A 12,382-nucleotide genomic window follows, 5' to 3' on the forward strand; every position below is an offset into this window, starting at 1 on the left:
TCGATAAAGCACTCTGGGCTTAATTAAGAGAAAATAGTGTGTCAGCAGCCTGGTCGTTAGTGGTAAACGTATGGGATATCCCATAAAACACATGTGCCAAATAACAACCTTAAAAGGGATAGTACACACCAAAATGTAAAGTTTCAAAGTTTTGTCACAGATTATCAGGTGCTGATCTTTCCCATTAATTTTGGATTGACTCCATTACACCAATTCTGGTTGGATTTTAAGGTGAACTATCCCTTTAAGCAGTGGTGACCCATCAATTTGTTTGTTTGTTGTTGTTGCCTGTTTAGCATGTTATTTGGGCATTAATTCATGTCACATATCAGTTTACAAACAATGTAAAAACACATTTATTGAGTGAATAAAGCCACATACAAACATGGTCTCTTTCTTGCTTTCTTGAGTAAGGCAGCTCCAAAAATCTGTTTTTTTAGCCAAGCTCAGTGCTCCCTGTGAGCAGCCGTCGGAACATACAGAGCGTAGGCATTGGTAATCGTCTTTAGTTGCGCTGTGATTGACTCAGTGTTCTGTCACTCATGGGGACACTACATCACCGCAGAATCTACAGGGAGAGCTAGGCAGGTCAAGCCCCCTTGGGTGCTGCCATAGATTGGGCACAGATAAAATGACGTCAAATCACGTTATATATATACACCGTATATTTGATCATGTCAACATCACACTTTCAAAATCTTAGCTAGCAAGCTAGACAAGCATTCATCATCATGAATCACATTGTCACATTATCTACTGGCAAATCCTTTTTATATGAAGAGAAATTATAGATAAAACGTATCAGTGCTCAATGGCCATTGGACATAAACATTACACAACAAGTCGTAAATCGCAAATTCAACAATGAGTAGTTTTGGAAGGAATCAGTGGCTAACTATTTTGCCTCCCCCGCCTGCTATTCAGTGGAGAGTGTGTGTGGTCCAAGTCTGGGTTTAACGGTTTAAAACATCTGTCTGAAAGGGTCTCTTTTCCAAGCTTAAAATGATAAACATTCACACGCAACACCATGTGCCAGAAAAGGTTGAATAGATTGACCATGCTGTCAATCCAGCATGACTTCTGCCGCTTTCAAAACAACTGGAAACTCAAAACTGGGAAATCTCAGACTTCAGTGAGTTCAAGACAACTCAGAAAAAAACGAGCTCAATTGGGAAAATACGTTTTGAACTCATCCAACTCGGAATTCCAAGTCGAGAACTCGGGCCTCTTTCTAGAGCTCCGACCTAATGTCACGATTCACTGGCGTCATGATTAGACCTTGTTTTTTTCCCCGAGCTCCCAGTTGTTTTGAAAGCATGATAAATCCAGAGAACACCAGACTTTGATGACAATATTTTCCCACAAGAAGACCCGCCGCGCCACCTTCCTCTTCAAGTGAGCACAGCACAACAATGTGAGTCCAAAAATGTCTTAAAAGCTGCTGCATAAAATATGTAATATGTCAGGGAGTTATGTATACTGTAACTAAGAAAGTAATAATAAGTGTATGTTGTGTAGTAAGCTGTTAGTAGCCCATGTGCCTCACCCTAATAATGTGATCACTTACCCCCTCAGAACTTAGCTTACTGTTCTGACCTGGTGGTGCACATGTAGCCTATAGGCTGCTTAAGAGAAATGTCATCATTGAATATTATAAGAGCTTTATTTGTCTGCTTATATGCCCCCTTTATCTATTCTACAGTTCTGACTTGGTGTACAGGGAGAATACTGTAAGAACGGCCCATGTTCTGAATTCTGTTGCTGTGCATTTGAAAAGTGCTGAACAAATATTTATATTGACAACGTCCATCTTAGCTTGTTCATTAATGTCTTACTTTGTGTATTATAATTAGCTCATGTGCATTTCTTGATGAGGAGGAGATACTATATAATGTTGTTGAATTTATCTGAACTAACATCTGAATTTCTGTAGGTGTCCATTTTGAAGGTGCTGAACCAACAGGACTACTTCAAGACTGTTGGAAAAGCCTTCTAGGTGAAGCTGGTTGAGAGAATGCCAAGAATGTGCAAAGCTGTCATCAAGGTAAAGGGTGGCTACTTTGAAGAATCTCAAATATAAAATATATTTTGATTGTTTAACGCTTTTTGGGTTACTACATGATTCCATATGTGTTATTTCATAGTTTTGATGTCTTCACTATTATTCTACAATGTAGAACATTTTAAAAATAAAATAAAGGTGTGTAGGTGTGTCCAAACTGGTACTGTAAATGTAATAATGTTTGTGCATAGTTCAAAAGTCAAAATTCATTTTGGCATTCGTTATTATTGAAGGAGAATGCGGTTCTTATCAACTTACACAAATCCACAAGGAGTCAGTAGTAACCACATTTGTTTAAGTAAGTCAACCATATCAGCTATGGTTATTAAAAAGGCAGTAAATGAGGTTGAATGAACTGTATCTCTACACCACAGCGCAACACCATGGAGGATGTCAATACTACAGTTGACATTACAAACATGTCTCTTTATTTGAATCCTCAACCAATCCAAAGCAAATGTGTGTATTTGATTGTATTATTCTTTCCATCTGTCCAAATGTTCTCTATACAAAATAACTCCAAATCTAATGCTTGCGTTATACTGAAGTATGGTTACTGTCATGGCATTTTTGCATCAATGACGTGATAAAGTATTGCTTAAAACTTGTTAGGGAGGATGTTCCTGTGGCGGGATCAAATCAGCGGATATTTTAGAGCGCCACCGAAAGTTTTCGATAAAACTCAAACTTTCATTAAAACACACATACAAGGTACTGAATTAAAGCTACACTCGTTGTGAATCTAGCCACCAAGTCAGATTTGTAAAATGCTTTTCGGCGAAAGCATGAGAAGCTAATATCTGATAGCATACACCCCCCAGAATACCAGACCGTCAACAAAACAACAGATTTTGCGGTAGCCGGCGCTACCCAAAACGCAGAAATAAAATATAAAACATTCATTACCTTTGACGAGCTTCTTTCTTGGCACTCCTATATGTCACATAAACATCACAATTGGGTCTTTTTCCCGATTAAATCCGTCATTGTATACCCAAAATGTGATTTGCTGAAGACCGGTCTGATCCAGAAAAATGCCCCTTTACAAGACGCAACGTCACTTTTTAAAATTACAAAAGTTGCCTATATACTTTTACAAATCACTTCAAATTACTTTTCTAAACCAACTTTAGGTATTAATAAATGTTAATAATCTATTAAATTGATCACGGGGCGATCTGTATTCGATAGCAGCAAGTCTTGAAATCATCGTCCATGTTTTCACATTCAAAACATCCTGTGGTGAGCCCAAAGAAAGGAAATGCGTCACGTTACCAAACCAAGGATAAAGCCGCCCCTAAATGACAGCATTGGCGACATCGTGTGGAAGCTGTAGGCGTTTACAGGGGATTGCCATATGTATTTTCTTCAGCCTTAGACAATACATTGACTGGCGGATGGATATTATTTTTGTGTTTTTGGTGACCAGTTTTTCGAAGGATTTTGACTCCTAAACACGTTCTGTTATAGCCACAGACACGATTTAACCAGTTTTAGAGACTTCAGAGTGTTTTCTATACACACACACTTATCATATGCATATACTATATTCCTGGCATGAGTAGCAGGACGCTGAAATGTTCCGCGATTTTTAACAAAAAGCTGCGAAAATTCGCAGCCTCCTTATTAAAAGTGGAACTGACAGAGTTTTAACTACTTTACAGATATGAAACAGACAATCATAATATCAGTCATAAATATGAAAATCCCAGTTTATGCTACAAAACCAACTTTATAAGATGTTTTAAAAATAGGTTCAATTTGACAAAGAATTCCATGATGTAGAGTAAGGTATTGTTGGCAGAATAGATAGTTCAATGCATGATTAATATAATTCACCAATAAATGTCTTGGTTGTCCAACAAATATTGCTATCAGGTTGTAAATCTTGGCTTTGTTTGTTTAATTCCTCCAGCTATCTGGGAAGCAATGTTTCAGTTTCAATGACTCAATATTTTGGACAAAAATGGACAAATGTAACCAGGGCTGGGAATGTCAACACAATCAAAGCATGGGCAATAATCACATTGACGACCCCCCATATCGTTTTTCTGGGGCTATAGCTAGAGATGCAGGTGTCATTTGGTTAGCTAGCAAGTAAAACAACGCTAAACAAATTGCTGTGAATTCAAAAGAAGAGGCCTCTGAACGATGTCAAATTGATTTGAGAGCTATATGTCATGTGGTTGAGAAGCTATTCATTAACATGCAAAAGTAGGCATTTGAGTTGTAAGACTGTCCCCCTTAACCCTCTGAGTAGAGGAGAGTAATGTTTAAGCTACATTTCGCCTCCAAAAAGAAAAGGACGTCGAATTGCAAAAACAAGGGGTGCTTTTTTTTGTTGCTATTGTCAGCTGATTCAGAATATGTAAATTATATAATTATTGCACGTTCCGATGAAGAGATATTCATATTATTATTAATGAGTCTGAATCTTTAACATAGAGATAACTACACCGCACGTTGGCAGGCAAGCTGCAGAAGGGTGAGCAGGCTACTATTTCCCATCGTTTAGCAGTGCAATTTTGACAGCCAACTATAAGCTAAAACAGTTTGAGAGGGTTCACCTACTGTTCTCTCGGTAGATTTTAGCTCATCTCACTCTGGCTAACATTAGTTAATGATCTTGTTATTGTTGATGTGCATAGGCAACTGAAGGAAACAGCCTACCATTTCATGGCTGTTTGATCAATAAGACTGTTGTTCCCAAAAGACGACTCCCGCGGTATTTATATATTTGCAGAAATATGTGGCTTTTGGCAAATGCTTTCTAATGATCTAAAATCGTGTTGTTGCTACTGCCTGTAAACACACAGTCCAGTTCAAAGTGAATGATGGCAAGCCCATGTAAGTAGCTGAATTTGTTGCTAGAATCTATTACCAATAAAAGTAGCTGGAGGGTACTGAAAACTTGTTAAATATTGTAGGCAACACTGCCCATGTGGCAAATGGCTTATTAGCATATAGACCTACTGTAGCTCAATTGGCTATGGCTCACCGGTATGCATAGACTCCGGTCCTGGACAAGACACATTTTTATTTGGTTTTATTTACTGCAGTGTCTTAATTGTCCAAACGCACAGCCGCTTTCCTACTCTATATTGCTATATACATTTCTCAAATGCCTTTCTATTCGTCATTACCAAACATTCTATAAATGTATGAAAAGGTGAAAATGACCATATCTAAGTGCTCGCTTGTCAGAAAATGAAAAAAAGGTGTCATATTCTTCCCGGGGGTGTATATGAAAAGATTTGAATACGATTTCAGTTTGTTAAAATGCTGTCAGTTCCACTTTAACAGTATTAATTAGGCATGGATGGACCGACGAATGGATAAAAAAATGATAAGGACATAATAAGGACAATGACAGCATGGTTTGAGTATCACCTGTTGAGTCTCTCTGTCTCCACTTCAAACTCCCTGATCTTGTTCTCAGAGATGGCTGATCCGTGGGAGTAGAGGGTCTGGAAGATCTCCTGGATGTTGGAGCAGTCCTGGAGGGAGTGGGCCAGGTGTTCCGCCACGTTACTGGACACCTGGGAGGAGGAGGAACAGGGTTACATGGTATTTTGGTATTTTATTAGGATCCCCATTACCTGTTGCAAAAGCAGCAGCTACTCTTCCTGGGGTCCACACAAAACAAGAAACATAACACAGAACAGTAATAGACAAGAACAGCTCAAGGACAGACAGGGGGTAAGACAGACATTTACATAGATCTAAGGTCGCCTCCCAGTCTCAAATGGTAACGTATACCATATGAAGTGCACTACTTTGTGTAAATAGTAAATTGCTGTACAAACAAGGAGAGGAGGGGAGTAGACAGCACTTCAACCAATGTGAGTCAAGGTGCAGCCAAAAATCACAATGTAAAAACGACACAATAGGAATTCAGTGGGTCAGACTGACTGAGGGCATTTCTTTGTGATCCTTCACTCTCTTAATCCACAGTGTATACAGATAGTGTTTATAATCTTTACTTATACAGGTTAGTCTCCTTGAGATCAAATCTCCTTTTCAAGAGAGACTGTATGCAGAAAGAGACCGGTTTTCTACTGAACTTTACATAATCCGTCGCTGCCTAGTCCCAGAGGAATGCTAACAGTCTGCCTCTCTTTCTCTTTCTTCCCTCTTCCTCTCTTTTTAGTCTATTTTCGAGCAGATGGGTTCCGGCTAAAGATTGAGGGGAGAATTTTAATGGCAGGAGCTTTCAGGGAAAAGACAAGCCCTGGAATCATTAGGATTGATTTCCAATCGCTCACACACGAACACACACCGACAGGAGCGAGGGAGAGAGAAAGAGAGAGAGAGAGAGGGAGGGAGGCACAAGAGAAAAAAAGGGCACCAGAAGAGGAAAGTGATAAATGTTAGAGGGGACGTTGGCAGGTCACCTTTAGTGTCAACAAGGCTGTGTGGGTGCCAGGGGAAGGGAACAGTGGGGAATGAGTGACACCAGGTCTGTCACACTTCACTGGAGATACCCATCTCTGACACATCTGCTGATGCTGCCGTTACCTTCGGCCAGCTGCTACAGGGAAATGTGCCCCTACCTAATGTCGCTCTCTCATACTCTCCCTGTCCACCCCTCTCTCTTCCGCTCGCTCTTTCTTACATCCCTCTCTTCCTTTCTTTAAACCCGTTTGCATATTTCCGCTCTCAAAGCCTTCAGTATTGAATATCCATCCAGTATCTCCTTACCCCGATGCTGCTGATCTCTGATCCCAGAACAGGCCTCTCGGTAGAGGAAGACTCTGACCTGGTTTTAGACAGCTTCACCCGCTCTGCCACCTAGCAACAAAACAACACCCTCAATACATTACTGTGAATTACTGATAAAAAGTGCTTGGCCCCTAAAATAAATAAATGTAGGGATTGTACTGGATCTCTAATATATTGAATTCCTTCTGAGGGTCAGTGTCAAGGACACACACACAGGAAAGGGGAAGAGCAATATGGTTGATCAGACTGACTCTTTGATTACAATTGTCCCTCTCTGGCTGGACTAGCTCAAGGCTAGTACACAGATTGGTGTGTGTGCGAGCATGTGTGTGTTTGTGTCATTCAAGTGATAATACAATAAGAGAGAAAAGAGAGATGGAGAACATTCCAGAGGAGTGTTCAGAATATCCCCACAGTGTGTGTGTCCCTCATACGAATGTACAACATCCCATTGTTCCAATTTCATTACTCCATCATTCCAGTACTTTGGTGTTTTGTACCTTACTATGCATGACATAGCGTGTGTGTGCATTCTACCTTGGCCACAGGTATATCGTTACTGCTGCTGCTGGTGCTGAGTTCCCCAGTGCTGGGATTGATGGGGCGGGAGGCGGGGGTGAGACGCCCAGGGCTGGATGGGCCTGCAGACTGGGAGCTCTGGAGACGCGTTTGCAGCTCTCGCACCTGGGGAAAAGACACCAGAGATACCTTATATCACTATTTTATTGTGAATGTGTTCTATTTAATTCTTTGGGACACACAGACACACAGGCTGAGGTTCATGGGCGCAGATCTGCTGAGAACACACACACCTGCTTATAATCTCATCATACAGACGATTTACAGAAGGACTCAGTTTGTTGCTACTTAAGGCACTTCTTGCTCCAGTTTGAGACAATGTGAGGATCCATCTGATCTCTTCTGTGCAGTGGGCAAAGGCAGGAATTTTGGGACAGTGATGATGCAGAGGAAACAGGGTACTTGAGTCGCTCCACTGCTGACAGGCTTCTTCTCTCACTCTATATTAAGCATCAGAGAACTCATGGAAAGACTTGCCAGGTCTTGCAATGAATTTGTTATGCCAGCTTGGATTTGTCAGCATTATGCTTGCAGCTAGTGTACAAAATACATACGCTGTTTAATTGTTGTTATCTCTTCACAACACTACAGCAGTTTAGGGCCTAGGTGTGTGTGCGTGCATGCATGTATGTTGGGTGTGTGTATGTGTGTATCGGAGGGAGAGAGCTTCCTCTGCCAGGAAGAGCGTGGAAAGGAACATTAGTTTGAACGCTGGCCCACTAAAATATAAACAATGACGATACAACGGCCTTTTGTGCTTTCACAGCACCCATTGCACAGACAGAGAGGAAACATATGGAATTATAAATCATTGATGTCGCAAACATACCACACACAGCCATCTACTGGCATGTGCTGTTAGCAGAACGGGATATAGCTGCATACACAGACATGTCAAGATGCCTAAATCATGTTAGCTACCTGCATGTTTTCAATAATATGGGCAATCTTTTACATTGTATATATACAGTGCCTTGCGAAAGTATTCGGCCCCCTTGAACTTTGCGACCTTTTGCCACATTTCAGGCTTCAAACATAAAGATATAAAACTGTATTTTTTTGTGAAGAATAAACAACAAGTGGGACACAATCATGAAGTGGAACGACATATATTGGATATTTCAAACTTTTTTAACAAATCAAAAACTGAAAAATTGGGCGTGCAAAATTATTCAGCCCTTTACTTTCAGTGCAGCAAACTCTCTCCAGAAGTTCAGTGAGGATCTCTGAATGATCCAATGTTGACCTAAATGACTAATGATGATAAATACAATCCACCTGTGTGTAATCAAGTCTCCGTATAAATGCACCTGCACTGTGACTGTGGTCCGTTAAAAGCGCAGAGAGCATCATGAAGAACAAGGAACACACCAGGCAGGTCCGAGATACTGTTGTGAAGAAGTTTAAAGCCGGATTTGGATACAAAAAGATTTCCCAAGCTTTACACATCCCAAGGAGCACTGTGCAAGCGATAATATTGAAATGGAAGGAGTATCAGACCACTGCAAATCTACCAAGACCTGGCCGTCCCTCTAAACTTTCAGCTCATACAAGGAGAAGACTGATCAGAGATGCAGCCAAGAGGCCCATGATCACTCTGGATGAACTGCAGAGATCTACAGCTGAGGTGGGAGACTCTGTCCATAGGATAACAATCAGTCGTATATTGCACAAATCTGGCCTTTATGGAAGAGTGGCAAGAAGAAAGCCATTTCTTAAAGATATCCATAAAAAGTGTCGTTTAAAGTTTGCCACAAGCCACCTGGGAGACACACCAAACATGTGGAAGAAGGAGCTCTGGTCAGATGAAACCAAAATTGAACTTTTTGGCAACAATGCAAAACGTTATGTTTGGCGTAAAAGCAACACAGCTCATCACCCTGAACACAACATCCCCACTGTCAAACATGGTGGTGGCAGCATCATGGTTTGGGCCTGCTTTTCTTCAGCAGGGGCAGGGAAGATGGTTAAAATTGATGGGAAGATGGATGGAGCCAAATACAGGACCATTCTGGAAGAAAACCTGATGGAGTCTGCAAAAGACCTGAGACTGGGATGGAGATTTGTCTTCCAACAAGACAATGATCCAAAACATAAAGCAAAATCTACAATGGAATGGTTCAAAAATAAACATATCCAGGTGTTAGAATGGCCAAGTCAAAGTCCAGACCTGAATCCAATCGAGAATCTGTGGAAAGAACTGAAAACTGCTGTTCACAAATGCTCTCCATCCAACCTCACTGAGCTCGAGCTGTTTTGCAAGGAGGAATGGGAAAAAATTTCAGTCTCTCGATGTGCAAAACTGATAGAGACATACCCCAAGCGACTTACAGCTGTAATCGCAGCAAAAGGTGGCGCTACAAAGTATCAACTTAAGGGGGCTGAATAATTTTGCACGCCCAATTTTTCAGTTTTTGATTTGTTAAAAAAGTTTGAAATATCCAATAAATGTCATTCCACTTCATGATTGTGTCCCACTTGTTGTTGATTCTTCACAAAAAAATACAGTTTTATATCTTTATTTATGTTTGAAGCCTGAAATGTGGCAAAAGGTCGCAAAGTTCAAGGGGGCCAAATACTTTCGCAAGGGACTGTACATGTGGCATTATAGAAAAAGGTACAGTATATCTACATCATTGTAACTATCGGTACAAACATCAGTACATGTACAGTGGGGCAAAAAAGTATTTAGTCAGCCACCAATTGTGCAAGTTCTCCCACTTAAAAAGATGAGAGAGGCCTGTAATTTTCATCATAGGTACACTTCAACTATGACAGACAAAATGAGAAAAAAAAATCCAGAAAATCACATTGTAGGATTTTTAATGAATTTATTTGCAAATTATGGTGGAGAATAAGTATTTGGTCAATAACAAAAGTTTATCTCAATACTTTGTTATATACCCTTTGTTGCAATGACAGAATTTTCTGAAAGTCTTCACAAGGTTTTCACACACTGTTGCTGGTATTTTGGCCCATTCCTCCATGCAGATCTCCTCTTGAGCAGTGATGTTTTGGGGCTGTTGCTGGGCAACACGGACTTTCAAATCCCTCCAAAGATTTTCTATGGGGTTGAGATCTGGAGACTGGCTAGGCCACTCCAGGACCTTGATATGCTTCTTACGAAGCCACTCCTTCGTTGCCCTGGCGGTGTGTTTGGGATCATTGTCATGCTGAAAGACCCAGCCACGTTTCATCTTCAATGCCCTTGCTGATGGAAGGAGGTTTTCACTCAAAATCTTACGATACATGGCCCCATTTATTCTTTCCTTTACACGGATCAGTTGTCCTGGTCCCTTTGCAGAAAAACAGCCCCAAAGCATGATGTTTCCACCCCCATGCTTCACGGCAGGTATGGTGTTCTTTGGATGCAACTCAGCATTCTTTGTCCTCCAAACACGACGAGTTGAGTTTTTACCAAAAAGTTATATTTTGGTTTCATCTGACCATATGACATTATCTAGTTCTTCTTCTGGATCATTCAAATGCTCTCTAGCAAACTTCAGACGGGCCTGGACATGTACTGGCTTAAGCAGGGGGACACGTCTGGCACTGCAGGATTTGAGTCTCTCCAGAGATGTTCGAGTGGTTTCAAGCCCGGTCTCTGGCTGGGCCACTCAAGGACATTCAGAGACTTGTCCCGAAGCCACTCCTGTGTTGTCTTGGCTGTGTGCCAAGGTCGTTGTTCTGTTGGAAGGTGAACCTTCGCCCCAGTCTGAGGTCCTGAGCTCTCTGGAGCAGTTTTTCATCAAGGTTCTCTCTGTACTGTGCTTCGTTCATCTTTCCCTCGATCCTGACAAGCCTCCTAGTCCTGACCGCTGAAAAACATCCACACAGCATGATGCTGCCACCACCATGCTTTACCATAGGTATGGTGCCAGGTTTCCACCAGACGTGACTCTTGGCATTCAGGCCAAAGAGCCTTGTTTCTCATGGTCTGAGAGTCCTTTAGGTGCCTTTTGGTAAACTCCAAGTGGGCTGTCATGTGCCTTTTACTGAGGAGTGGCTTCCGTCTGGCCACTCTAACATAAAGGCCTGATTGGTGGAGTGCTGCAGAGATGGTTGTCCTTCTCGAAGGTTCTCCCATCGCCACAGAGGAACTCTGGAGCTCTGTCAGAGTGACCATTGGGTTCTTGGTCACCTCCCTGACCAAGGCCCTTCTCCCCCGATTGCTCAGTTTGGCTGGGTGGCCAGCTCTAGGAAGAGTCTTGGTGGTTCCAAACTTGTTCCATTTAAGAATGATGGAGGCCACTGTTTTCTTGGGGACCTTCAATGCTTCGACAATCCTGTCTTGGAGCTCTACGGACAATTCCCTCGACCTCATGGCTTGGTTTTTGCTCAGACCTGCACTGTCAACTGTGGAACCTAATATAGGCAGGTGTGTGCCTTTCCAAATTATGTCCAATCAATTGAATTACCACAAATGGACTTCAATCAAGTTGTAGAAACATCAAGGATTATCAATGGAAACAGGATGCACCTGAGCTCAATTTCAAGTGTCATAGCAAAGGGTCTGAATACGTATGTAAATAAGATATCTGTATTTTTTTAAACCTTAAATTTAACAAGGCAAGTCAGTTAAGAACAAATTCTTATTTACAATGACGAACGACACTGGGCCAATTGTGCGCCGCCCTGTGGTACTCCCAATCACAGCCGGATGTGATACAGCCCGTTTAGTATTTTATATAAATTTGTAAACATGTCTTCAAACCTGTTTTTGCTTTGTCATTATGGGTTATTGTGTGTCGATTGGAAAATTATTGATTTAATTAATTGTGGAATAAGGCTTTAACGAAACAAAATGTGGGAAAAGTCAAGGGGTCTGAATAATTTTTGAATGCACTGTATGCTACCCGGCCATACGCAGGTGTGTAATTCAGGCTTCCTCTAGAGCCAGACATAATGGTCTGGAAAACAGATGAGGCGATAAGCCTGCCTCTAACTCGGTCAGTGATTTTCCCCACCTCTATTTCACAGGGACCTCAGGAAAGAGACAGGATGAATTTCAGAGACAGA

The 12,382-nt window shown here is 41.4% G+C and overlaps 1 protein-coding gene across 5 annotated transcripts in view; it reads right to left on the bottom strand.

Moving 5' to 3' along the window:
- LOC112219349 (colorectal mutant cancer protein) overlaps positions 1-12,382 on the bottom strand; it is a 119,053-nt gene that overhangs the window by 22,586 nt on the left and 84,085 nt on the right. For all 5 annotated transcript variants that reach the window (XM_024380513.2, XM_024380512.2, XM_024380514.2 and 2 more), the window contains 3 exons: positions 7,322-7,468; positions 6,764-6,853; positions 5,453-5,601 (listed from right to left, as the gene is read on the bottom strand). In XM_024380513.2, coding sequence (XP_024236281.1) covers positions 5,453-5,601; positions 6,764-6,853; positions 7,322-7,468 — 386 coding nt within the window. The remainder of the gene's footprint in view (positions 1-5,452; positions 5,602-6,763; positions 6,854-7,321; positions 7,469-12,382) is intronic.

Source organism: Oncorhynchus tshawytscha, linkage group LG20, assembly GCF_018296145.1.
Source record: "Oncorhynchus tshawytscha isolate Ot180627B linkage group LG20, Otsh_v2.0, whole genome shotgun sequence".
Classification (NCBI taxonomy): domain Eukaryota; kingdom Metazoa; phylum Chordata; class Actinopteri; order Salmoniformes; family Salmonidae; genus Oncorhynchus; species Oncorhynchus tshawytscha.